The sequence below is a fragment of the Pseudozyma hubeiensis genome (genome assembly GCF_000403515.1).
Source record: "Pseudozyma hubeiensis SY62 DNA, scaffold: PHS51, whole genome shotgun sequence".
Taxonomy (NCBI): domain Eukaryota; kingdom Fungi; phylum Basidiomycota; class Ustilaginomycetes; order Ustilaginales; family Ustilaginaceae; genus Pseudozyma; species Pseudozyma hubeiensis.
This window is the reverse complement of record NW_012133833.1, coordinates 40,691-67,099: the sequence shown is the minus strand read 5'-3', so window position 1 is coordinate 67,099 and position 26,409 is coordinate 40,691. Positions and strand designations below refer to the sequence as shown.

The following is a 26,409-nucleotide window of genomic DNA, read 5'->3' as shown; positions in this document are numbered from 1 at the left end:
CACTCTCTCCACACTTCCTCACCCAATAATAACTTCACGCAGTTCAAATTAACCCCCCTTTCCCCCACTCTCACGAACTCCCGCTGGGCTTAAACGTCACCTCGCTGAGCGTATTAAACGCCTCCCTATACGCATCCAACAGCTGCTTGACGCGCTTCCTCTCGCTCGTCAACCCCTCATCCTCATACAGCAGCTCCTCGAACAGGTTCTCCTTGTAGAGACTCGCCACCAACCTGTTCTGCACCGACTCCCTGCTGAAGTTGACCAGCAGATGCATGATCGCCTTGGGCACCAGATCCTGGATGCTCAGACGGACGATGTTGAAGTAGCTCGCTATCAAGGACCGGATCAGGGTGGTCTCGAGCTCTTCGCGGTCCGAGAGCGCATACTCGTCCGACGAGATGGGGGTGGCTTCGAGATGCTTGTCGAGCGACTTCATGTCGTAGGCCGCCGAGTTGCCTTCGAGGCCCGTGCGACCGGTCATGGCGTTGGGCTTGTGCTCGCGAGCCTGGCTGTACTCCGAGATCCTCGGCTGGTGCGCGTGCGACGCAGGTGCGTGGTAGCCAGCCAAACCCGACGACGGCCCCACACCACCAACAGGCAACCCAGACGCTCCGCCGAAAAAGTAGTTGAGGAAAGTGTCTTTCGCTCCACCGCCAGCCGAAGCGCCGGCACCGTTGGCAAACCCGCTTCCCGACGCATGACCGATCGTATGGTGCATCCTGCCGTCCGGGGCCGACGCCGAGTGCGGGCGCGACTCGTTCGTCGAAGCCGATCGCTCCTTCTTGCCACCCCCCGTCTTGGAGCTGACTCCGTTGACGGTGAGGCTGCGCGAGTTGGCGCTGTCGGCATCGTCATCCGAAAACTCGTTGGACACGTCGGCGGGGTCGTCGAACGAGGTCTTGCGTCGAGACGAAGCAGGCAGCAAGGCGACCTGCTTGCGCGCCTGAGCCTCGCGCTGCTCGCGCGCAATGTTGGCCGAGTCGTGCACAAAGGCAGGGTGGTTGGTGTTGATGTAGGCGGCCTGGATCTGGATGAGACTCTGGACGTACTCGGAGGTGGGGCCGAGACGTTCGCGCAGCAGCTCGGAGACCACCTCGATGAGCTGGGCGTGCAGACGCGGAAAGCGCTGCAGCTCGGAACTGGTGCAGTTGTGGCAGATCTTCATGAGCTCCTCATATACCAGCTCGACGCAGCGCAAGCTTGGCGGCTCGAGCAGCTTGATCTGGGGCTTGATGAGCAGCTCGAATGCCGCCTCTGGGACAAAGAGCGAAGGGCGCGGACCAGTCGAGTTGCGGATGGCGGTGCGGATGTCCTGCACGGTGAGGTTGTGTGTCGGGTTGATGCTGGTGAGCGCATGCCCAAAGACGTCTTGGAAGATGTAGTAGATCCTGGCACCACCGCAGAGCTCCTTGGTCGAAATGTCGAAGGTTGTGCCGTCGATTGAGGCGACAAAGTCACGCGCAAACTGCGTCATGAGCTTGAGGACGAGCGAACCACGGTGCTGGTCTCCGAGGAAAGTGGTGTCGCCGAACGCAGCGAGCTCCTGCTGTGTCTGACCCATGAGCGTGTTGAGACGAGCCTTCATGTCGGGGAGCTTGTCGCGAATGTGGCTCATGAGCACCTGATTGAGCGTCTTGGCGAGGTATTTGGTGCCGCATCGATGTGCGATGTTCTTGTATGCGGCGTGCGAACGGAAGAATTCCTCCTCGGCCCTCCTTGCTGCAAGCATCGAGACGTTGCCATTGATGTCCTGTTGCGATCGATTGACGACACCGATGAAGCCGAGTTTGAGCGGGTAGACACGGCCGGTGAGGATGTCGAGAGCGTGGGTGCCCTGGTCCATGAGGTCGAGTTTGGTGAGCACACCAATGGTGCGACGGCCCTGAGGATCGACGGTGCGGGCGAGCTTGAGGCTGTCCGAGTTGGCGAGGTCAACATTGGCGGGGCTGACGGCGAGAATGATGCAGTTAGGCTTGGATACGTAGTCGGTGACGAGGCCACGGATCTGGCGTTCGATGTCCGAGGGCTGGTCGCCGACGGGGATCTTTGTGAGACCGGGCAAGTCGACGAGGGTGAGGTTGAGAACGTTGGGGCTGTAGATTTTGAGGTGGATGGGCAGCTTGGAGACGCCCTTGTTCTGGCCGGCTACACGGAAGGTCTCGTTCTCGATCTCGCGTCGAATCTCGTTGAAATCGGTGAAGCGCTTGTCGAGGTGGAGGAACTCGCCGTACTCTTCGTAGGTAGGTGTCCTGCTACCGCCGGAAGAGGCGTGGGAGCCACCACGCTGCATATCAGGAGCAAGGCCATCGGAGAGGTCATATGAGCGCGCAGACTTCTTGACCTGTTTGACCTGGTCGCTGGCGGAAGGAGTGTGGATAAGCTGGAGGACGAGGGGTCGGCGGGTGACAATACCGTTGCCTCGAGGCAAAAAGTCGCGGCCGACGATGGTTTCGAGGACACTGGATTTACCTGCTGATTGGGAACCGACGACGACGATCTGAGGCAGGTCGACCGAGTCACCGCCAATGGCGGTGAAGGTCTCCTGGAGCTTGTTGACGACCTGGATCAAGTCGACGTCCATGTTGGCTGAGCGAGGTGGTGGTCGTCAGCTCTGCGCGTATGCGTTTATGGGTGGTGTAAGGGGCTTGCTTTCGATGAGCAATGCACTCGAAGCGATAGCAGCGGCGGTTCGCAGTGACGTCGCGGTCGATCGCTGGCAGATGCGGGAACCGAGAGGAACGCTGTTGCTCTTTGGCAGTAGGAGGGTGCTTAGCTTGGAGCTAGGGTCCAGACTTGAGGCTTTGGGATTAGTTGACCGTGAGAGGAGCCCTTTGCAGACGACGAACGAAACGTCTCGGATGGGGTCAACGGAGGAAGTTTGCGAATCGGAGACGCAGATGCGATGAAGAAGAGGAAGAGGGAGCAACTCAAAGTGTGGAGAGACACAATCGAGAGGTTCGCGCCAAACAGATGCATCACTCGCTCAGAGCTCAAGCAGCCTGACAACCCAAGAACAAGCTGCGCTCTCTGCTGCTCAATCTCCCGTCTCTGTTGCATGTTTTCGAGCTGAGCTGCACGAGCACAGTCAGAAATTTCGCTGGCTCGGAAGCTGCTTTCTCGCGAGTTGTCGCGAGTGCCAATCATCATCGGATGTGCCTGCCAGAGAGGCTATTTGTTGTCATTTTCCGGTGTTTTTGAAACCGCGCGCGGCCGTGACACAGCGAAAGACGGGAGAGCAACACTTTTTGGCCGACATTCCTCTTCTCGTCTCAGTCAAAGTGGTCGATCTGACATTTTCTTTGCCCTTGTTTTCAGGCAATTGGCACACGAGACCCGATCACTTTGGCGCAACGGTTTCTCATTCATTCATGATCAGGTATACTGGGACCCTTGATCCATCGATTCACATTCATTGGATCGGCATCGGCGCTGTCCTCTCGACACGCGGCTATATCCGGATAGTACATGCATCACTCGACAGATCGCAATCCCAGCTGAATGCTTAAAAGCCTCGCACAACCTCTTCTGACGCTGCCCTTGCACATCTCGCCCAGCCTGCCCAATGCGGTTCAGTCATCTATGTTCCGTGCTCGCCCACGAGGACGGGCTCTGCGCTCACCATCGGACATCACACAAGCCTTGACAACGACATTTCACATCAAATCTAGCGATACTGTGTATTGATTTCTTTCGGTTTTTCGATATGCACAAGTCAGAGACCAACGAGCCGCACGCGGTGCAGCAGATCAGCCGCACACACGCACAGCTCTGCCTCGACTCTTGAAGAAGAAGAAAAGGGAGTTGGGGTGTCCGATTGGCAACCAGAACGTGCAGCCTAGAGGCTACAGCGCATTGCAGCGTGGCTCACCGCTTAGGCAAGGAATCCCTTGACGTGCTCGGTGATGAGCGTCTTCATCTTGCTGAAGAGCTCCTCGTTGGGAACACCCTTGGAGATCTCCGAAAGAAGAGCGTCCTCGGTCGAGAGCTTCTCACGGAACGAGTTCTCCCACTCGACGATGCGGTCGGCGGGGATCTCATCGACAAGACCGTTGACACCGGCGTAGATGATGGGGATCTGGATCTCGGTGGCCATGGGCACGAACTGGGGCTGCTTGAGCAGCTCCACCAGACGCACACCACGGTTCAACGTGGCGCGAGTGGAAGCGTCCAAATCGGAACCGAACTGAGCGAAGGCGGCAAGCTCACGGTACTGGGCGAGCGAGAGCTTGAGCGAACCAGAGACCGACTTGTACAGCTTGGACTGGGCAGCCGAACCGACACGCGAGACCGAGAGACCGACGTTGATAGCGGGTCGGATACCCTTGAAGAACAGCTCCGACTCGAGGTACACCTGACCGTCGGTAATCGAGATAACGTTGGTGGGAATGAAAGCCGACACGTCACCACCCTGGGTCTCAATGACGGGAAGGGCGGTGAGCGATCCACCACCGTGGGTGTCGTTCATCTTGGCAGCACGCTCGAGCAGACGAGAGTGGAGGTAGAAGACGTCACCGGGGTAGGCCTCACGACCGGGGGGACGACGAAGCAAGAGCGACATCTGACGGTAGGCGACGGCCTGCTTGGACAAGTCATCGTAGATGATGAGAGCGTGCTTGCCGTTGTCACGGAACCACTCGCCAATGGCGCATCCCGAGAAGGGAGCAAGGTACTGGAGAGGGGCGGCCTCGGAGGCGGTGGCGGCGACAATGATGGTGTACTTCATGGCGTCGTTCTCCTCGAGGACCTTGACGAGCTGGGCGACGGTGGAACGCTTCTGGCCGACGGCGACGTAGACACAGTAGAGCTTCTTGCTCTCGTCCTGGCCGTCGTTCCATCGCTTCTGGTTGAGGATGGTGTCGATGGCGACGGCGGTCTTACCAGTCTGACGGTCACCAATGATAAGCTCACGCTGGCCTCGTCCGATGGGCACCATGGCGTCGATGGGCTTGATACCGGTCTGCATGGGCTGGTTGACCGACTGACGGGGGAGAATACCGGGGGCCTTGAGCGAGGCACGGCGACGCTCAGCGGCCTCGATGGGACCCTTGCCGTCGATGGGGTTTCCAAGGGCGTCGACGACACGGCCGAGCATGTTGGGGCCGACGGGCACGTCGACAATCTGGCCGGTACGCTTGACGGTGTCGCCTTCACGGATCAGACGATCGGAACCGAAGATGGAGACACCGACGTTGTCGGCCTCGAGGTTGAGGCACATGCCTCGGACACCAGAGGAGAACTCAACCATCTCCTCGGCCATGACGTTGCGGAGACCGTAAACACGGGCGATACCGTCACCGATGGTGAGGACACGGCCGGTCTCCTGAACATCACCGCCGGCGGAAGCGCCCGAGATGCGCTGCTCAAGGATGGAGCTGACCTCGGAGGCGGCGGGCTTGGCGGTGGCGTAGGTGCGGACGGCGCTGGCAACCGATCGGCGGGCCTGTTGTGGGTGGGAACGTGTGTGCAAGAGAGGACATGTCGAGGAAAGTCAGTACAAAAAATCCCAAGCAAGGACTGGTGCTGGCGAAAGGAATCGGTGGACGAGATGTGCGCAATGAGAGCCAAAACATGTTGAGGACACGAGGCGGGATCCAATTATTTCATGGCTTCAACAATCAACAGTCGCTGCAGAGATTCGAATCGACGAAGCTGAGAAGCCATGAAGTATGGAAGACAGGCATAGAGTGGTCGATGGTAGGCCTTAACTGCTGGTTATCTTGCCGGACGATGGTCGATGCACACCTCTCTTGCATCGAATGTTGCGACGATGACAGCTGCTGCGAGGCTGCGTGATGAACTCGTGTAGCTTGTGTGGTGGTGCATTGAGACTTGGTCGCCGCTCGGATCATGGAGTTGTGGATGCGAGTGCGCTGGTTGGTGCCAATGGTGTCGCTAGCTGCAGATGTCGAGTTGACCTGGTGATGTGCAATTGAGACTGTGTTGCTGTGGATTCATGATGCCGAGAGAGTCGTCGATGCTTCGTGTTCGGACGTGCACTGCACCAATGGTAATCCTCCGTCGTATCGACTAGCTCTGGCTCTTCATTGCGCGATCCACACCACCATTTGATGCAAGGACGAAGAAAAATATATACGTACCACAGGGACGGCGGCCGATCGGGCGAGGTTGGCGGTGGCAATGCCGGCGGAACGAGCAAGCATCGCGGCTACTTTTTGTGAGGAAGAAGGGGGACGATGTTGGGGGTAGTGAGAGGTGGTGAGGAGAAGAAAGAGGAGAGGAGCAATAGGCAGGCAGTGGACGCACACACACACGCTCACACTGAGAGGGCGAGAAGAATCGACGAGTCTGGGCGCGGGCGAGCCAGCGGTGAGACGAGCGAGCGAGAGAGATCGCAGCGCCCTCTGGCGGCCAAGCCCAGCCGGGTGGCAGCACAGACGGGCAAAGAGAGTCGGAGAGAGCGAGAGCACGCCCCGCCGTTGCATTCGTCACATATTCAGGCTGGAGAAAAGGATCTTCTTTTTTGGATCTGACTGGCCAGCCAGCTGTTTTTCCAAATTTCCGATTTCGGACAACGGCACTGGAGCAGTAGCGTCGCAGAGCCTCGAGCGGATTGGTTGGATCGTTCAACTCGAAATCCAACGCGGCTTTCGCAGAGAAGAAAAATCGATTCGAATACAAATTTGGACCAGCAAAGGAATCGCGACATATTAAAATGGGTTGCCTCTTCATCAAGTTGAATACAACCTTGCCTTTCAAAATTGTGCTTGCAGGAAGCGACTCTGAAACGGATCCGACCTGTGTTTTCATACTGACCAGAGAGGCAGAGGGCCACGGTCAGTCAGTTCAAGTGCTTGGGCCGCTTTCTTCTTGTCCGATCGTTCCGTGCTCAACCGATATACAGCACGGCTGCAATAAGCGGCACACTCTCGACACTGTGTCAGGTAGATCAGCATGTCAGATTGTCTATATACTTCCAGTTCTTCAAGACGATGAGCAACCGACGAGTGGTCGACCACCCTGCTGCGTTGGAGCTATGTGTCAGACGTGGACGTAATGCCGTGAGAACAAGGTCGCTGTGAGCGAGGCCGATCACTCTGCAGGAAGGAGGATATGTCCACGTTGAGGCTTCGAGACAGCATCACCGCAAATTCTCAGGATCTGATATCTGGCGCTCGTTGTACCGTGCGAGTGGAAGAAGTCATTTTCGAGGCCGCGGTCAGTCTCGAGCGAATGTCACTTTTTTGTCATTTGGGTTCAACACCATTCGCCTCTCCACAACATCATCATATCTTTTGTCGTCGCCGTCGCCGTCGCCGTTGCATAAACGATGATCTCGCTTAGGACGTCCCTGTCCTCAGCCGCAAGCTCTACCTTCAAAGGTAAGGCCAAGCAGGTCACCGCTCCCGTCGTCTCCTTCATCACCCACAGCCGGAGCATCTCATCGTCCATCCCCTCTGGTTCAACCGCGACGACATCCTCCGAACCGTCCACATCGACGCTTCCTCCCAGCCCCATCCCCATCGACTCCAACTCGCAAGCCCTGTCCCTCCTCAAATCGCAACCCTCTCACTACGCAATCGCCTCCATCACCGGTCGAACCTACCTCGTCTCCAAAGGCGACCTCGTCACCGTCCCTCGGCTCAAGGACGTCCAAGTCGGCGACGTCCTCCTCCTCGACAAAGTTCACGAAATCGGTTCTCGCGACTACACACTTCGTGCACAGGACACGCTCAACACCCGTCGCATCTCCACCTCCGTCGATCTGCCCCCCTCCTCTCCAACCACCGTCACTACCGGACCCTCCCCCTCCATCCTCCCACAACCACGACGACTCTTCACCCGTCTATCCTCATCCCCACTCATCCCGCTCTCCAACACCTGGTCTTCCCGGCTCATCCCCAACGGACTCGCTCACATCGGTGCATCTCTTCCCCCATCCACCGTCAAGATTACCGCCGTCGTAACCGAAAACACAAAGGGCGCACTAGAAAAGATCCTCAAAAAGAAACGCAGAAAGGGCTACAAGAAAACAGTCCAGCACAAACAACCCTACACACGCATCCGCATCGAAGACATTCAAATCCAACCATCCACCTAATCCCCCCCACACCATCTTGTACACTATCAATCCCAGTTCAATACCTCACACGCACATTCAGGATAGAGACCCGGCCACGCACCTATTTGACGCTGCATGAGCAAGTAAAACCCCGTGTTCCAAAGATTATAAGGTGACTGTAAAATAGATGAGATGCTCCATACCAACCACCACCCCTTCACCCGAGCTGCTCACCAACGCTCGATTCAGACCCGGATGCCTGCAGCGCCGCGCGCTTGGCAGCCCTCTTCCTCCTCGCATACGCCGCCACCTGCGCACCCAAGTCAAACGGGCTGTCCGGCACCGGCGTCGCATCCAACCCCAGCGCAGCGGCACTCGCCTTGGGCGTCGACTTTCTCGAACCCGACTCCCAAACCCCCGTCGCCGCACCCGTCCCGTTCTCGGGCACCGACTCGAGCGCCGTCCGCTCAAACGAGAACTCCTCGGAATGTCGAGATATGCTCTCATCACCGCTGTCAAAAGAGTTGCTCGATGCTGACGATGCAGGTCGTGCTTCCAACGCCTGCAATGCCCGAGCGCGAGCCAGATCGAGCGATGAGAGAGACCGACGGGCCAGAGCCGGTTGTGCGTGACTGAAGCTGTGTGAGCCACCGAACGTGCCTGTGTCGCCTGCCGTGCCCAAATCGAGCGGCGAACCCAGCGCCAGAGCAGGTACAGCATCCAACGATGGCGCAGAGAATCCCCGCTGCATCGTCGTGGCCTCCGCTGTCCCCGCAGCAAAGGCAAACGCAGAGTCATGTCGTTGATCGCGTACAGCTTTGCGCGACGTGATCACATCGTTGAGCTCCGACATCATGCCCGTCGGATCCCTCGTGTGACGATGCGACGCCTTTCCATTGGCTTGCTTTCCTTGCTCCCGCTGCTCCCTCTGCAGCTCGATACGCTGTGCGCGACTCAACTTCGCCCCACCCGCTGCAAGCCCCGAGAGCCCAGCCATACCTGCGATGCTCTCAAACACCTGCTCCAATCCTGGCGGCGGCAGCGAGTTCGGCGAAGTGGAACTCAACAGCAGCGCTGCGAGGTCGCTGTCGTCTTCGTCGTCGCTCGCGTCGATAAGTTCACCGTGTCCAGACCGGCTTGCCGACCTCGGTAGGAGATCATCGCTTAATGCCTGTCCTCCGTGATCGCTGCCGAGCGAAGGATCTGCCGCGTCCTCGTCCGCCTCCAGTGGTGACTCCAGTTCGCGTGCAGCGTTCGACCTCGACACATCCACTTCGTTCTCCGTGCTCGGCTGTGGACTCGGTGACCTGCGTTTCTCCTTTCGGACGAGCTGAGTTGTCGCCTCCCATTCAGCAGATAGCCCTAGGAAGTCCTCACGCATCGATTCGAGCATGGTCTCGAGCTGCACGGTAGCGTCCGCGTCGTCGTGGGCATCCTCGGCTCGCGCCAAGTCTCCGTCTACGTTGCCATGCAAGCCCGGAGGTGGTGTGACTCGGATCTCCTCGGCGCACACTCGAATCTTGGACTGCAACGATCGAAGGGAAAGCATCATGGCGTGCAGTCGGTCCTCGATGCCCGGATGTCCGATGATAGACTGCGTACTGGTATCGCCATTTGGCGCCGTCAAAAGTCCATCCCGAGATATACCTCGGGCACTCTCGTCGGCCCGTCCTGCACCAGCGATCTGAGTTTTGGAAGTCGAGACCAAGTCCGGCCCCATCTCATTGGTGATTGTGTCTGCGACCGTCTTGCGGTGAGCCTGCAATGCTAACCTTGCCGATGCAATACTCGATCGAGCCAGCGTCCAGTACTCGTCGCAAGGTAAGCTGCTGCCGTTCGGCAAATCTACCTGTGCGTCCATCTTGAGATTGAGCGCCAGAAGATAGCAGAGCCAACGTCGTCGAGCCCCGTGCATCCACTCAAACTTGGCCTTGATGCTCAGCAGAGACAATAAGTCCGCTGATTCCGTGCGATGGAGAAAAGACGTGGATGTATCGACCTGCGAAAATATGGAGTTGGGTCCCACAATCGAGCTGCGCTTGGTCGCTCTCGATTGCGGGCTGGTGGCAGCCGAATACGTTTGGGCAGAAGAGTGAGGCGGGCTGAAGGTCGAGGAGAGTGCCGATGCGTTGCGCATCACGGGCGATGCCGCTGATGAGTTCGAGTTGGACACATAACTGAGACGCTTTGCTGTGGCCGACTCGTTAGGTCCGGACGCTCCAGCCACCTTGTCGGACACGTACCTGAGTCTCGGCGACCGATGGTGGCCCCCATTGCCAGATTCCGAGACCAGGCTGCTGCGACGTGAATGGGTGTGCGGATGCCGGTCCAGAATCGAGCCTGCGTCAGAGACGAGCGAGAGCCTCTTGTGATTGACCGCGCCCACTTGCGGGCTGAAATCGGGGCGACCGGGCGTGTTGCCGTGGCCATCTGCACCGGCCGACCGGGCGCTGCTGCCGAAATTGCGCGGTGTGGTCGCGAACCAAGCTTTCCGATCCTGCTCGACGTCATGCGAGCTTTCGGAAACGCCCGAAACATCTCCGTGGCTCCACGCGAGCGATGCGTCGCCTCCGACGCCCTGGACGTCTTCGCGTGGCGCATCATCCAGAGCGTAGAGGTCGTGCAGCAGGGCGAGCTCTTCGGCATCGACCATCTCGCGCGGAGGCTCATCTGTAGAAGCAAAAGTGGCACCGACACTGTCCAAGGCTGCAATGATCGTCTTGCGCAATTCGACGAGTCTCTGCGGCGCTGATCTAGCCGTTGCAAGGGTCGATGTGCTCTGCTCCGTCATTGCCTTGTGGGTGAGATCGAGATCGCCCATCTCCAAGGCAACAGCCGGGGAGGCACGGCCAGAAGGACCCAAGGGCGACATACGGCCATTGGACAAATTGAGTGACAAAGGGCGTTGTGTGTGGCGACGAACAATAGGGGCGACGTGGCCTCCATTTGAGAGGGAACGGCCCAGCTTGCCGTTCGAGGGGGCGGGCGAGGCAGCAAGCGATCGACGCTGGCGAGCGGGAGAAGCAGTATTGGACCAGCTGGAAGCTGCCTCGATCCTAGAGATGGGAGGGAGCGGATGCGTGAGTTTGTAGCCGCGCGAGACGATCTCGACCTCTTGAATGGCACTGATGGCCTTGTTGATGGCGATGTCAAACCATTGCGCGGATTTGATGAGACCAGCAATGTCTTTCAATACAGCGCCCTGCAGAAACGATCTTTCTGTTCTGCCGAAGACCTGCGTCGTAGAGAGGTTTCGCAGCGAGGATGGCAACCGGGCGGGGTCGATGTGACTTGGATGCGAGAGTGTAAACACGATCTCGTCGTCCATAGAGCTGTGTCCGAGGAGAATCACGAAGCCCGAGGCTAGGCAAGCAATCAAGAACAGGAAGGAGAACCATAGACGCCACGATGCGCTGATGGGTGGCAGAAGAAAGAGGATGGACAGCGTGGCGACGTTGCGCGCCAGCCGCCCTGCCGAGTCGAGTCGAGGAAGGCGCTCGAGAGTAGCGTCTTTGTTGTCAGGACCATCTGTTGCCGGTGCGTCTGCTGGCTCGATGTAGCACCGCTTAGAAATGGGCCTCGTGAGGCGACGACGCCCATGTACACGGTCTGATACGCGATCGCTTTTGGCGGGTGGCGCTCGATCGTTGAGCTGGGTCTGAAATGGCGGGCTTGACTCGTAGAAGGAGATCGAGAGGGTGGGTGTGAGCAGAAAAGAGGAACAGATGGCGTACTTGAACTTCTCGATGAAGTTGGTTTGAGTGTTATCGGCTGAAGTGACGGCACTGCTCTGCCCTGGATCGGACCGGTTTGGCTCACTTGCATCGGCCAACAAGCTTGTTGGTGGCGGTCCAGAGACCTGATGGGCAAGCATAGTGATCGTTGGCCTCAACAGTTGTAGGATGAGAGCGAGAACGGTGCTTGCGAAACGTAATGCAAGCTCGGCTGGTGGAGCTTGCTGCAGGCCTGGAGGCGACCTGTGTGGCTGTTCTGTGGCGGAGGTGGACGGTCCTGAGCTTTGCGCTGGGCCGGCAGTGCCTCCGGCCGGTATGAGTTGCGGTGCACGTTGTGACGACACGGGTTCGGCGAGAGGAACTGCAGTGGGTGTCGAAGCTGACGACTCGAGCTTCGCGCCAGGTGTTGTTGTTGATCGATAGGGTGGAGCGGAAGGATTGTGCTCTTGAAGGCGTGGGGTGAAAGGCTCTGGCGTTGTACTGTCTCGATTGTGGTCATCGGACTCGGATGCATGCTCTGACTGATTGGCATCGTGGAGATATTGGTCCAGGGGAGACCCACCAAAGATCACTGGCTCTGCCATGGCGTCTGGGCGAACGGTTGGGCCGTAGTCTACGTCAATCCGGTCCTGTAGTCGCCGAGCGCTAGGGATGCTGGGCGGGTGCGGTGATATCTACAATCCAGTGATGGCAAGCTGCAGCTTGGCAAGATCGCTCCCGCGATGGGCTGCAGACCACCTCGGTGAGGGTGTGGTCAGGTTGAGACGATGTTGAGGTCGACGATGACGTTGCCGAGTGAGATTAGAGGCACGGAAGAGATGAAGCAGCCGCTCGGCTTCAGCGCATCCTTCCAGGCCGTCCAGGGAACGACAAGAGTTGTCGCGATGCGCCCGCGAGGTGGTCTGACGGCGAGTCCGTGTGAGCGCTCGGATCGATGCCGACGTGTTGAGCGTGCCTGTTCTCCTCGTCTGCAGCAGGAGCTTGGACGGGTGGCACGAGTGAAGCGAGTCGGGACCCTTCCGGCTCTAAGACGGGAGCGATCGAAAGGCGCAGCGTGTTCACCGTGCGATGCGCCTTTCTGTCTGCGGCGGCCTTGCCGGTATAGCGATGCGAGGATGGTGTGTCTGACAGCGTCGTTGACTGAAGAAGGATGTGAGGGGAAGGCGAGGAGCGCGCTTGTCGTGGCAGGTCCGGAATGGTCAAGGAGAAGCGGTCGATTCGCTCCGCAGTCTTCCTTTTCGGGATCAAAGTCGACTCGGGAGTGGAGATGAGCTATCGGGAGTGTTGGTCTCTCGTGCGCTGCAGCGCTCACGGTTTCGGTTTCACGCTCGTAAAGGACACTCGCAAAAGCCAAATGGTGTAGCGAGGTGGCCCGAGGAAGCCATGCAAGTCGTGCATGCACAGAGGCGATCGTAACTCACAATACGTTACCAGCCCAATCGCTCTCGCGTTCGATTTCGGGCCAGAAAAGTAACACGGCTCGCCTCTCGGTCCGCGTCTTCTCCAGGCCATTGACACGGTCACAAGGCGCTAAGCGAGCGAGCGGCGTGTGCCAGCCACAAGAAGAACGCGTCGAGAAGCAGCGAGCGTGCAGCAAAGTTAGAAAGAGGCGGTTGCGGTGAATTTAGAGCTCTCCTCTAAATTCATCACGAGAAGCTGCGCCCGCTTCCCACAGATCTGAACACCGCGGCGGAGCAGAGCCATGCTGCTGGTTTCTAGTATTGTAGTGACTGCGTGACTTCTAAGCACATTGCTGTGTAAGCTCACGTAAGTCAGGATTCCTGCCACCCAAGAACACAATCAAAAATCAAAAAGTAAGCGTCCGGACAGCCGGAATCGAACCGGCGACCTATGGTGCTTTTCCGTTAATACCGGATTAGGGTTTCCAATTACAAACCATCGCTACTTCCAACTGAGCTATGTCCGGCAAGGGTGTGCGAAGGCAAGCCAGCTGCATACATAATCCACTACGTTGACGGCGTGGAACTGCTCACGTAGCTGAATGGTCTTAGCTGGTCCACTGTTTGGTTGTTGGGTTCTGTGCAAGAACTGTTCGTTGACGCCACAAGCGCAGTGCGCAGATGGATTTGGACATGACCTACGAACGAAAGGGTATCAACAACCACACAGCCGGACACAGCAGCGGAGTCCCGACGCGATACTGTAGTTGTCCGAGGTGATCGTGGACGGACCCTGAATAACGACCGAGTTACCAGTGGTTCCACGTCTGATGATCTGGCTCAGGGAAAGCGCCTCTGGAGGAGTGACGCTGCTCCTAGACCGTACACTGTACAGGACACAGGACGCTGCTGGCGTTGGAATCGCAGAGCGTGTCCGAACCAGCCTGCAGACTACACCGAGTCTGGATTCCTGCACGCCGCCACGCTACGGAGGGCTTGGCGATCTGTCTGACGTGCGGACCGGGTCGCGTTCCGCTGGATCTACGACGCCGGCGGACACGATACCGCCTACCTGTGGTTCGGACCTGACTCGACAGCATCTACTGTGCAGTACGTGCCCCTTCTTGAGAGCACAGACGGTGACCCGGAAATGGGTGAAGAGAGGGTTGGCTGCAATCGCATTTCATGTACACAGCCTTGCATTCATGTCGCTTGCGAGGGTAGAAGCATCTGTCGCGGAATTCCACGAAAAAAATGCCGAACCAAAAGGGGGCGATCCATAGAAAACGGATTCGGAGCATGGTACTCAAGCAGCAGCGATCAGGGTCGAGGCTACCCGGTGCGGCGCGGAGTGTCCTACCGCTCGCGTTGGAAGGCAGATCCAGAATCGAATCCGCCCAGATGCGCGGGTCACATCGAACACAGAGTCGCGCTCCGACAAGGATTTGGCGCCGGTTGACAGGCGACGCGCCAAGGCTGTGCACGCCCAGCTTGTGAGCGCCAGACAGATGCTTCGAGAAGACAAATCTCGCATCATGTTACAGTACTGTATAGAAGATGGCGGCAGCAGATTCTGGCTCGACCAAGAGGAGGTAGCGAGCGAGGCTGCAAACAGGAAGACAGACAGCGGATTGCATACGAGGCTGCTCGCCAGTGTCGGCCAGTTTCGAATCTGCTTGGACCGGGATTGCGCACCAATCGTCTGGCTTCTGGTCTGGCTTCTGGCACGCGCACACGCACCTGCACACGCAGCAACACGCATCACACACTCACAGACTTGACCGACGCACCAGCATCCAAGATCGGCTGGCTGCTGAGTCCTCTTTTCTCTTGATTTTTGGAATTAATTTCGCACAGAGTCGACGCTGACTTGGCTCTGCTGTGCTGTGTATTTGCCTCGGGGAGCTGCACCGCACATCTTCGCGTCGATTGGGTGTTGTCGTCGTCCACATTTTCGACTTGGCTGGGGCGTGCGGATGTGCCATCGACAGTGACACCGCTGCGTCGCTGCTCATCATCATCATCATCGTCACAACACCCTCGCTACCTCCTACTCGACTTGTTCATTTGCAGACACGCTGCTCGTTTCCGGCTCTTCTTTGCACAACACCACCACCTCGCCACTCCTTTGTCCCTTTTCCTCGATCCCGGTCGCTTCCACGCATCACACGACTCCCGACCGCTTTTCGCAACGTGAGCCCAAGCTGCCTTGTCTCGCCGCTGATTGGCTCTGGCTCTTCGGATCGATCTACGATTTGCACGCACACCCGACACTTCCTACAACGGTCGTGCCTCGAACTATCGAGCTTCACTGTCCAGGGGGGGGGAGTTCGAGACAACCTTAGTTCCAACGATATAGCACCTCCAAGTCGTCAACCCCGTGCGGTACTCTCTTGCTCTGTGAAACTTGAGGCAGCTCGTCTCGTCCAGGCCTCGGCGTCGCCTTCTACCGTGGCTCGGTCACGACCATGTCAGAAAAGCCCGGCTTTCTCTCTCCATCCATGTCGCCATCCTCGTCTTCCTCCGGCGGCAACCCGCCACCGCCCTACGGCTTCCACCACCTTCCTCATTCTCCCACAGGCTCGCGCACTCCTAGCCGTCCCGGCTCTCCACCACATGGCGGCAGCGTTCCCTCTCCCGGCGGCATCCCCGGCACCTTTGTCCTCAACCTCGGCAAATTTGGCGGCTTCTACATCATCCGCCTCCCGCCTTCCGTGCAAAGGGTGCTCTCCCTCCTCCTGCGCAAGTGGAAGACGCTCATCTTTGTCGCCCTCTTCGGCACGCTCGCCGCCTTTGGCCTCTTTGGTGCCATGTCCACAGAGTGGCGCGAGATGACCTACTACCGCGTCGATCCGTATCCTGTCGTACCCGCCGCGCACAAGGCTGGTCCCAGCGCCTCCAGTCCCTTCCACCCGCCCTCGCGGCCCATCACTCCACCAAAATTCGGCGCCTGTCTCGGTCCCAAGGGCGTCCCCATCCCACGAGCACCCGCAGAGCTCTACGAGACGCCCTCCGCCCATCCCATCCCTCTCGTCGGCAGCTACGAAGCCGCCGGCATGGACTTTGGCAAGTGCATGACCTACCGCTCCAGATACCAGATGTATTCGGACGAAGCGCTTAACATCACCTACCGCAAGGACATCTCCGAGCTCGAGCCCTTCCTCGCCAAGGTCGAGGACTACGACGACGATCCTGACAACGTCAAGCCCATCAAAGCTAAGCCCAAAACCTCCACCCTCCTCAACGGCACCACCACCACCACCAACTCGTCCTCCACCAAGATCGACGCCTCGTCCCAGCGCGAAAAGATTGACCCTCTCTACGGCCCGAGAAAGCCAGACAAGATCAGCGAAAAAGAGTGGGAAGGTCGTCTCCGCGACCGTCTTTGGCGTGCCAACGTCATGAGCGAAGAACTCGGTCCCTCGAGCTTCCCAGACTGGCGCGCCCTCATGGACGCTTGCTATCAGAAGCGTCTACACGACCGCGGCATGGCCGGCGGTGTCGACCACTTTGACCCTCACAATCTGCCCACCACCGAAGAGCCCCACACCAGTGGCAGCCGTCCGCGTGTCTTCACCACACCAGAGACCAAGCGAACTGCGGTGGTGATGCGAGCCTACGAAGGATATGTCTGGCGCGAGGACGACATCCTCAACCTGCGGGCCCTCATCAGCGAACTCTCGCTCAACAATCCCAACACGCCCTACGACATTCGCATCCTCATCGAGGTCCATTCGGACAACCTCGCCGTCTTCACCTCAGAATGGGACCGTCTCAACGTGCTTCGGTCCAGCGTACCGCGCGAGTTCTGGGGTCTCGTCGAGCTTTGGACTGAGGATGAGATGCGCGCTCTCTACCCAGGGCTGCCCGGAACGTTCCTCAACAACATGTTTGCGCAGACCTCATACCGATCGTGCCTCATGGCATTGCAAAAGTTCTACCTGGACCACCAGGAGTACGACTTCATGTACAACTGGGAGATGGACGTACGATACATCGGCAACTACCTTGACTTTTTCGAGGGCATCGAAGAGTACTCGCGCAACGAAGCGCTTCACTCTGGCATGGACAAGTACGACACCTGGCTCGTGCGCAACGTCACCGTCTCGGAGGACAACTGGCGCGACAACAGCAGCATCGCCATCGGACGCGGAGAGGAGGCGGATCTCATCACACTCGGCCCCATCTTTGACCCACGCGGCTCGGGATGGTTCTGGGAGTATGACGTGCAGAATTACCCGCCAGGGAAGAACACCGATCGACGAGCCTCGATTGGCACCAACATGCGCATGAGCCGCGCTCTGCTCGAAGCCATGAATGTGGTCAACGCCGAAGCCAAAAAGTCGTTGCATTGCGAAGCCTGGCCGACGACGCTGGTGCTCCATTCGCAACTGCCCATGTCGCACGACCACTCGTTCTATCCAGAGGCCGGCTTCACCCACAACCTGCCGCTGCCATTCAAGGGTGTCTTTGTGCCGCATCCGGTCTACTTCCGCCACATGTGGGAGCCCGAGGTGCTGCACAACCGCATCAATCGACCCGATTTCTACAAGAAGATCAACGAAAAGGTGATGCGCGACAGTTCGTTCTACTATGACGGTCAGCACAGCAGAGAAGTGTACGTGGGATGGAAGGAAAAGGAGAATGTTTGCCGTGCGCCCATGCTGTTGCATCCGATCAAGCGGGTCAACTAGCCAGTTGGTCGGCCATTTCGCATTCCTTCCCTGTCCCTCTGTCCCTCTGTCGTCCTTTGCTTTCCCTCTTAATGACCGACCGGCTTCCTCGTGCTCGCATATCCATCTTACATACCCACACGAGGCGCATCGACCCGTCTCGTCGATCTGTCTCCCTTTGACCTGACTCAGAACCTGCATGCAGACCCCTGAGCGCTTTGGATGGAAATCCCACTCACACACTTTCAACTTCTTCCAAAAGGTCCCCTTTGCTTGCGGCTGCAGTCGGTCGAAGAAAGGCTCAACGCCGTTCGCCCTCGCCGTGACTTCCTTCGTCGATGCATAGATCCACTGCATCGTTTCCAGGAGTGGCTGACACCCCTCGATCAGCGCCTTCGTCTCATACGCTTGTACCTGGGCGTCTGCACTTCGGCCAACCCTGTTTCTTCAGCTTACAATTAGCATTGCCGCGCCGGCATCCATGTAAAACACGACTTCCTCCTAATCTTTTCCGCTCGAGGCACTGCCCTCAGGCATGTAAATAGCTACATTCCAACATTAGCAACGAACATTCAAGATGACAAGGTATATCACCGCTTACCTGTTCGCTCGAGAGTGATCCGCCAGACCATGCAGTCATGTGGATACATCAAGGTGTTGGACAGATGAATTCGTTTGAAAATGTTAGATTTGCGAAGCCAGGCGCTCTGGGCGGATCCAGCTTTGTAGGTGGAGGTTGGGCACATGACGAGTGTATTCAGTTTTTCTCTTGACCGCATTGGGCTTGACGTTGCGAGTTCACCCTGCACAGCGGAGCCAGTCACCTTTTGTGGCCGATGCTTTGTACGATTGCTCTCGGTGCAGGAAGGTGATGAAAGCTTCATGGACATTCACATTGCTCAGAGGCATCTTGGCATCTCGGATGCGGAAGCGCTGATTGAGAAACGCGGAGCTGCCGAGGACACCTGCAACCAACACTTGTCGGCAAAGCCGCGTCCCGTTGTATTCCAAAACAGGTGTTTTTCCCGTGTGACCGTCGAGGTGACGTGCATTTCGAGACTTGGTCCTGATGCTGAGCCGTGCACGAGACACCGCGGACAGGCTTTCTCCAACATCTTCGACGTCAATCACATCCTCAGACTCTCGTCGACGCTAGAGTGCGTTCCTTTGCCGATCTCTGTCTGACGACCTCGGATCGTCCGACAACCACCAGAGTCTCTTCACCCAGTCGCCGACGCTTGACAGCACATCGACCATGAAGAGCAGCGAATAGAGCTCGATAGCTCTCACCCTACCGTGACCGCCGCGACCGCTGCACCTCCCATCGGCGGACCCGACCTCTCGGCGTGTCTCGAGTGCAGCGTGGATATATCAGTGTGTCCGCTGAGCTCGTATGTATCCCTCGACGGTCAAGATGGACGACGCTTCATCACTGCAAAAATCCAAAGCGCAGTGGCTCTCTGCTCTTGACGAGGCGCTCGACAACTTCCGCAAGCTTGTGGCCGAATCCTCTTCCAAGGCATGGAAGCCTGTCAGTCTCGTCGGAAGTAGCCCGGCAACACCAAACCTCGCATCACCTTCGTCGTTTCCAACTGCTGCGACACCGTCTACATCACAGAATACCTCAGCCTCGCTAACGCCGAAAGGCAGCACATCGAGGGGCAAGGCGCGTGAAGCATCGTCCTTGCGGCATGTCGAATCCATCGAGGACGTCTCCACTCGATATTATTCCACTGCCTCTCCTCCCAAGCTAGCAGACCAATCCCAGGCGGCACCGCCAGCTTCCAGCTCGGAGCCCTTTCGCCTTGGACGCTTTCGACCTGATCATGTCGCTGTACATCGCAAGAGCTCCAAGGGTCCTGACGTATATCGGGCCGTCTCAGAAGTCGCTTATGAAGGCACGGCCGACCTCACAGCTTTCCGCTCCGTTCTACAGACCTCGGAAACTCGAGCTTCGTGGGACCGGCTCGTACAGTCCGCAGAGCTCGTCGAGCAGCTCGATCCCATCACCCGTATCAACAAGGTCCAATACAGGCTGGGCTGGCCTGCAAGTCCCCGAGACGCTATCGTCATCAACAGAACTTTGGCAGACGAATCTACACTCATCGACATTGCCACCTCGCTGCCACGGTCTCCGGATGCACCTTCTTACCTCCGTCCTGCACCACCTTGTGTGCGGTCCCATGTCCACCTCATGGCCTGGTGTGCGCAGGTGATTCCACCGGACAACCCATCCACAAAGTCGGCGGCCACTTCGTCCCCGCTTCGATCGTCACCGCGCATCAAGCTCACCGTCTTCTGGTCATGGGATCTTCGAGGAGCGTGGATGGGAATGCCTGCTGGCGGTCTCGGCATGCATCTGCCCGAGCTCATCAAAGGTCTCCTCAACCATGTTCGCGAAATCAGCGACAAGATCCCCCTGCTGAAAAACTATGGCAACTGCATCGAATTGCTCTCCAGCAACTTTGATCCGACTCGCGATACCCTCGCTGCCGAATATGCCGTGGTGGTGGAAGACGCACTCGCCCGCGAGGCTGAAGACCGTGCAGAGAAAGATCTGGATACACTTCACCTTCTCCGCTCGCGCCGGAAGCTAGGAGCCGCGGTAGAGTTTTGTCTCCCAGCCGCAGAGGGATGGGACGTCAGGGTTGAGACGAAAGCACAGGCGGCGTCTCTGTCCGACCTTGAGCCATCCGAATCCCACAAATCCGCCTCGTCGTGGCACGCCATAGCAGAAAGGCCTTCAGGATCTCAGCATATCGCCCTGACAGTACGTCACGATGAGCTCAAAGACGTCGAGGAGATGATGCGGATCAAGGTGAGGATCCAGCGCGTGGTGGCCAGCAGCGATCTAAGGCTCAACGACGAGCCTTTGCACGTCGCTCCAGTCGAGACACGGACCCCCGCCTCTCTCGCACAGCCTTTGCTCGAGGATACGGCGAGCATCTCGGGCATCAGCGTAGCAACAGCTTCCACAGGCAGCGCCGCTTCCGTCAATGCATCGACAAATGCGGGCCATGCGGCAAACGCCTCCCGGACAGGTACACCAAACCTCGGATTTGTCAGCCAGATCAACTCGCAGATCCGCCGCAATTACATCTACTTCACCAGCCTCCTGCAAGAGCCAGAGGCGAAATGGAAGGCGGTCAGCGACTTGAGGGGCGTCACGGTGACACAGCTTGATTCGATCGATCCTACGCTCGTCGTGTACCGCGCCGAAGCCACCTTTGTCGGCGTCAGCGTCTGGGACCTTTTTTCCACCATTGGCAATCCTGGCGCACGCACCTACTGGGACAAGACGCTGGACGATGCTACGCTCCTCACAGACATCAACGAGCTCAGCTCGCTGTGGCACACCAAGACAAAGCCCAGCTGGCCCGTCAGCGCACGCGACACTGTCATCATCCAGACCGCCTACAAGGCGCCATCGTCCGTCCACATCTTCTCCTTTTCGACCGACGATCGAGCGCAGTTCCCTGCCATCCCGCAGGTGGACGCAAGCACCATTCGCACCCAAATCGACCTTCGCGGCTGGTCGGTCGAGGCGCTGTCTCCCACCACCGTGCATGTCACTATGCTGGAACAGTCCGATCCCAAGGGCTGGACGAGCAAGTCTGCTACTCCAGCTGCCATGGTGGGCGCTGTTGCCGGTGTAGGTGAATACGCCATCAAATTTGGCGGGCCTCCCGTCCTTACGCGCATGCTCGGAGCCAAGACAAAAGTGTCTCGCTATGACCATGACAAGGCCACCTTCCGTGTCGAGTATGCAAGCGATGCGCCAGCGAACGAGGACCTCACTGATGCCCCTAACGTCGAATGCGAGATCCGCTGCGACATAGAGACGTGGGCCAGCTCGCTGGATCTGGTCGTCGACCCCCCGCCCATCTCCATCTCATGCCTCCGCCGTCACAAGCTCTCGCAAGGCGGAGGCGGGCTTTGGCTCACTATCGAACATGCTGCCGCATCTCTCGAAGATGACTCGGCGCGCATCACGATCCGCAGAGGGAACTCGCGCGAAAAGGGCACCGTACACGTCAACGGTGCCAGCATCAAAGTGGATGTGGATCAGCTAGATGACGAGCAGGTGCAGCAATTGAGTCGCCAGAAGCGCTCTAAACCCCAACGTGTGCCTCTCGACCTAATCAATCCGTCTCGAAAGGTGACGGATGATTCTGTCGTTCCCGCGAGCGCAGACGGTTCAGGAGGCGGCACGCCATCAGTAGCCAACGAAGCAGCCAAGAATCAGTCAACTTCCCAGTCGAAAACTTCTTTGGACAACGAAACGGAGCCCAGCGAGGAGCCTGGAAAATCCTCTCCTGCACTTTCATCTGCCGGCGATGAGACGATGCAACCGCGCGACAACCTCAAACCGTTGTCGACGGATCCTCCCCTCAGCGCCGTCCCCTTTTCGGACGAAACGCCACGCCAGCCAATGACGTGTGCGCTCGACGTCCTCTTCCTGCTACGACGCATTCACGCCGAGCGATCCCCTGACCCCGCTGGCAGTCCTGCCGGATGGGCGCTGGTGACCGAACGGAACGGCCTCTACGTCCGACGCAAGCTCATGGAGTCGATATCGAGCACGGTACTTGTTCAGCGCGGTGACAAGGTCGTCCAGGGACTGTCCGCTGAAGACTTGCTCGACGTGGTCTCAAATCCTCGCAGTCGAAAGCAATGGGACGACAAGGTCGACTCGACCACCTTGCTTGAAAGCTATGGAGATGGCTGTTTCACATCGTTCATGACGACTAAGGCGAGCTTCCCCTTTCGCGGACGTGCATTCCACCTGGCCAGCCTCACCGCACGAGGCATGCCGCCGTCTACCCTCGGAGCGACCAGCCCCGGCGCTGACGGTGTCATCTCGAGCTCGGCTTCCTCGTGGTCGGGACCAGCCGTCTACTTTCACGCCTCGGCGTCGTTCCCGCAGCAAACTTCGAGCTTTGCGATGGATCGCATCAATCCGACCCACTTGCCGCTCGGCAAAGTGCTCATCGACGGTTGGATCTTGGAGACGCTTGATCCGTACAGTTCGACTAGCTTCCAGATCCCGTCGACGAGGTGCACGCACGTGATCGCTGTCGATTACGCAGGCAGCTTGCCGGTCGCTGTCAACACGATGTGGAACGCGAATCTACCGCGATCGGTATTGTTGGTCGAGGAATACCTCAAAGCGAGAGGCTCAATTCCGTCGATCAAGACTCCACCGCCGTGTCTGCAGGTGCTTGGTGATGGTCGGGACGAGGATCAGGGTTTGGTCTGGTCGATGAACAGCCCAGACCGCCAGGATCTGCTCCTTTCAACCAGCTTCGATCCGGTGACGCGAACGTATGTCGCGATGAGCATGCGTCGCGCTATGCAGCAGTCAGTGGCACCCTCAGCAACAGGACTCCTGCCTGCAGCTGACATCGTGGGCAACGGACAGGGTCGGTCTTGCCGGAACTCTGACGCCTCTGTGACCAGAGGGGTCGCGGAGAAGCTCGCGCAGGCTGTGAATGCCGCACCTGGCACACCGACCGTGTCATCGGCAGCGCCGCCTGTCAATTCGGGCGGCGAGCAGGAGTCTGGGCTCACCCGAGCGACCAGTATGCAGTCGATCGGTGGGACGTCGGCTGTGAGCGCGTCTTCGACTATCCGCCGTCGGCCCAGCTCGATTCACACAGACTCGCGCAACGCCACAGACTTGATTTTGATGGAGGTCGAGATCGAGCTCAGACATTATCACAAAGGGTACGACGTCCAGGTGTTTTCCGAATTCGTTCCTCGCAGCGCGACGGGTGCAAATTCGCAGAAGTCGAATGACCAAGTTATCGAGAGATCCGCGACGCCGGTTGGATCGTCGGCTTCAAGGAGCAAAGCAGGGGAGAAGGAAGCAAATTTGTCGCTCGCGATGGCGTCAGAAGCGTGCAGAGATCTGCCTGTGCAGCTCAAAGTCTACGACTTGCCGCCTAGCGCTGTACTCGCCGCGACGCTCGATCCTTCTGCGAGACCGCGCAAGCACCTCGTCCGTGTGACCGTGCCGACCACTGCGTTCCTCGACCCAGTCGAGGACCCGCTGACCGGATCAAAGGCGCCCGACATCCCAACCTGGTACACCGCGCTTCTACAGCAAGGCGCCGTCCTGCGAATGGTCGTCAAGCCGCTCACGAGCGAAGGCGGCGGCACAGACTCGAACACTGTCGGTGCCAAGGACTCGACCACAGGCGTCGTGTCGACATTCGCCACGCCGACAGGCAAGGTCACAGTACGCAGCGGTGACGCGAAGCTCGACATCGTCCATGTCAACCAGACGTCGGCGATGCTGCAAAGGGAACAGATCGGAGTGGAGCCCATGACGCAGCTGAGACGGGTGGCTCCTCCGAGGCCGAAGTCGGGGCGAAAGTCGGGTGGAGCTGGAGAGGTGGCTGCGAAGGAAGATGTGCGGCTGCCGGCGGCTTTGCGTCGACCTGTTGCGACTCGCAAGGATCTGCTGATTGCGGGAGCGGGTAGTGAAGCAGCTTCGATTGAGTCTAAGGGTACAAAGATGGGCAACGGGAGCAGCTCGGCTTCGGGAGCAAGCGGGACAGGCAAAGCCGCGACTTCAGGACTGAATTCGACGGTCGACACGACTGCAGACAAAGCGAACAAGCAGGCAAGCTCTTTGTCGCCGAACTCGGCCTCAGGCTCAGCCAACGCATCTGCAGCAGGCTCGGCACCCCCGTCTCGCTCCGCGACGCCGTCCGCACCCACGTCGGCGGGGGCCCAGATCATGAACATGTTCGGCACCTATCCGCTCTCTCGTCTCGGTACTGGCTCTGCTCTAGCCTCATCCCTGACCTCCGTCTCTTCGGTTACAGCACGAGGCAGCAGCGTCGCTTCATCCTCCTCGGCAAAGACGAACGCCGAAGCGCTCGCCGCCAACGATCGAGCCAAACACGGCGCCAAATCCGGAGAGCACAAGGACAAGCCCACCGGAACCGCAGCTGGTGACAAAGCAGCGGACGCAGCCGGCGGCGGCGAGACTTCGGCCGGAGAAGCGGTGGCGGAAGCAGCGGCCAATGCAGGCAACACGGTCGCGCAGCTGGCCAAGGACGGCGCGAACGCGATCGGGTCGTTGCTGAGCTCGGACAGGCGGTTTGCGTTGTCGACGTTGCTGTTGGTGGCGCTGGCGGCGTTCTTGTTGGGGTCTCTGGTGAGGTCGTTGATGGTGGGGACGGATTTCGTGTTGGTGGGGACGCGGCAGAAGCCGTTTTTGACGGGTGCAGCGGGCTTGGGCAAGTTGACGGGGAAGGGGGAGGCGGCGAAGAGGGACTTTTTGGAGCTGGTGGATAAGGCGAAGGCGGTAGGCGAGGGAGCAGGGATGGTGAGGCAGGTGCAGTGGACAGAGATGAGGAGGTTGCTGCATGTGCCGTTCCCAGGTGTGGGGTGGGATCTGGTGGTTGGAGGGGTGAGGAGACGCGGGTGATGGAGAGAGGATTCTTAAATGGAACAGATGGCTTTTTGAGCAGATGGGAGCGTATTGTGGGTTGTGTGTGTGAGAGTTTGGAAGTGAAAGTGGGGATGATGTGAGTGCGTGATAGATGGTGTGTGTGGGGGAGGGGAAGAGGTTGACGACGTCTCATGCAGAGGCGTTGGAGGACGTGATTCGTGAACAACTTCCTCGACCATCCCATCTTTGACCGAGGTGATCCACCCACCCGATCTCGTCGTCAACGTCGGCCCCTGCCACTTCCGCATCCTATTTCTCCACCCCTCCAAAGCCTCCAACAAACCTCCCCACTCCGCCCATCCACTCCGGCCACCTCACCGCCAATCCGCACACCACCACCGCCATCGCTACCAACACCGTTGCGACAAGCACCTTCTCCCACGGCTCCAACGCTATAAACACCCACGAGGCTAGCAGCGGATATTGAAGACGCCAGAGTGTGTCGTACAGCCTGTTTGGGAGCGTTGAGGAGGAGGAGGATTTGGATGGGGTGGAGTGGTGCGGGGTGCGGGGAGAAGGGGGATTGGAGGGTGAGGAGGGGTTTGCAGTTGTGGAATGGGGTACAGGTGAGAGAGGTGACATCGCAGGCGTTGAAGTGGTGATGTTGACTGGGTCGGCTTGAAGGTATGAGTTGGAGAAAGCGGAGGAGGAGAAGGATCTGTTTTGTACGAATGTTTCTTCATGAGTGAATAATGTCGCACTGCACCTTTGCACCCGGGCTGATGCATCATCACCTGTCAGTGCATCGTCGACGACCATCGCCTACTCGAGGTGTCGAAAACCTTTCTGCAAAGTTATGGTCAAACGCCAAAGTCTCCTCTGACCTACGATGACCGATCTCGAAGGTATCAAGCGGAAAACTCGAAGTTGAAGTTCCTACCACCTTGCCAAGGTTGTCGCGGCAACCGCGACCATTTCGAACAGTCGACTGTCGATAAGTGTCAAGCTCGACATTCAACAGAATACGACTTGACGAGCGCAACAGTCATGCATGACGAGCAAGCCGCAGCTTTGTCCCAATTGCCAACGGATCGTGAAGTGCACGTCTGTAACACAGAAGCCTTTTGATGTCAAATTCGTTCACTTTGCGGATGCCGATGTAGAATTACAACTC

At 58.3% G+C, this 26,409-nt stretch overlaps 8 protein-coding genes and 1 non-coding gene across 9 annotated transcripts; 3 read left to right on the top strand and 6 right to left on the bottom strand.

Annotated features, from left to right (window-relative positions):
* Positions 1-70: 70 nt before the first annotated feature.
* On the bottom strand, positions 71-2,584 carry PHSY_005445 (hypothetical protein; the record flags this gene model as incomplete). Its single annotated transcript, XM_012336054.1, has 1 exon — positions 71-2,584. The coding sequence occupies one exon, from the start codon at positions 2,582-2,584 to the stop codon at positions 71-73; it is 2,514 nt and encodes an 837-aa protein (XP_012191444.1).
* A 1,290-nt stretch (positions 2,585-3,874) lies between these two features.
* On the bottom strand, positions 3,875-5,852 carry PHSY_005444 (hypothetical protein; the record flags this gene model as incomplete). The annotated part of the gene is made up of 2 exons (XM_012336053.1): positions 3,875-5,443; positions 5,649-5,852. 2 exons carry the CDS (start codon positions 5,850-5,852, stop codon positions 3,875-3,877), a joined length of 1,773 nt encoding a protein of 590 aa, XP_012191443.1.
* Positions 5,853-7,291: 1,439 nt separating this feature from the next.
* PHSY_005443 (hypothetical protein) lies at positions 7,292-8,062 on the top strand (the record flags this gene model as incomplete). The annotated part of the gene is made up of 1 exon (XM_012336052.1): positions 7,292-8,062. One exon carries the CDS (start codon positions 7,292-7,294, stop codon positions 8,060-8,062), a length of 771 nt encoding a protein of 256 aa, XP_012191442.1.
* A 178-nt stretch (positions 8,063-8,240) lies between these two features.
* On the bottom strand, positions 8,241-12,341 carry PHSY_005442 (hypothetical protein; the record flags this gene model as incomplete). Its single annotated transcript, XM_012336051.1, has 1 exon — positions 8,241-12,341. The coding sequence occupies one exon, from the start codon at positions 12,339-12,341 to the stop codon at positions 8,241-8,243; it is 4,101 nt and encodes a 1,366-aa protein (XP_012191441.1).
* Positions 12,342-12,594: 253 nt separating this feature from the next.
* On the bottom strand, positions 12,595-15,184 carry PHSY_005441 (glycosyltransferase; the record flags this gene model as incomplete). Its single annotated transcript, XM_012336050.1, has 3 exons — positions 12,595-13,029; positions 14,518-14,668; positions 14,931-15,184. The coding sequence occupies 3 exons, from the start codon at positions 15,182-15,184 to the stop codon at positions 12,595-12,597; spliced, it is 840 nt and encodes a 279-aa protein (XP_012191440.1).
* Positions 13,579-13,684, bottom strand: PHSY_007643. Its single transcript has one exon. It is a non-coding gene; the product is annotated as a tRNA-Tyr (tRNA).
* A 441-nt stretch (positions 15,185-15,625) lies between the features above and the next one.
* On the top strand, positions 15,626-17,851 carry PHSY_005440 (hypothetical protein; the record flags this gene model as incomplete). Its single annotated transcript, XM_012336049.1, has 1 exon — positions 15,626-17,851. One exon carries the CDS (start codon positions 15,626-15,628, stop codon positions 17,849-17,851), a length of 2,226 nt encoding a protein of 741 aa, XP_012191439.1.
* Positions 17,852-18,628: 777 nt separating this feature from the next.
* PHSY_005439 (acyl-CoA oxidase) lies at positions 18,629-19,155 on the bottom strand (the record flags this gene model as incomplete). The annotated part of the gene is made up of 2 exons (XM_012336048.1): positions 18,629-18,982; positions 19,126-19,155. 2 exons carry the CDS (start codon positions 19,153-19,155, stop codon positions 18,629-18,631), a joined length of 384 nt encoding a protein of 127 aa, XP_012191438.1.
* A 68-nt stretch (positions 19,156-19,223) lies between these two features.
* Positions 19,224-26,363, top strand: PHSY_005438 (hypothetical protein; the record flags this gene model as incomplete). The annotated part of the gene is made up of 2 exons (XM_012336047.1): positions 19,224-25,169; positions 26,037-26,363. The coding sequence occupies 2 exons, from the start codon at positions 19,224-19,226 to the stop codon at positions 26,361-26,363; spliced, it is 6,273 nt and encodes a 2,090-aa protein (XP_012191437.1).
* Positions 26,364-26,409: the final 46 nt, after the last annotated feature.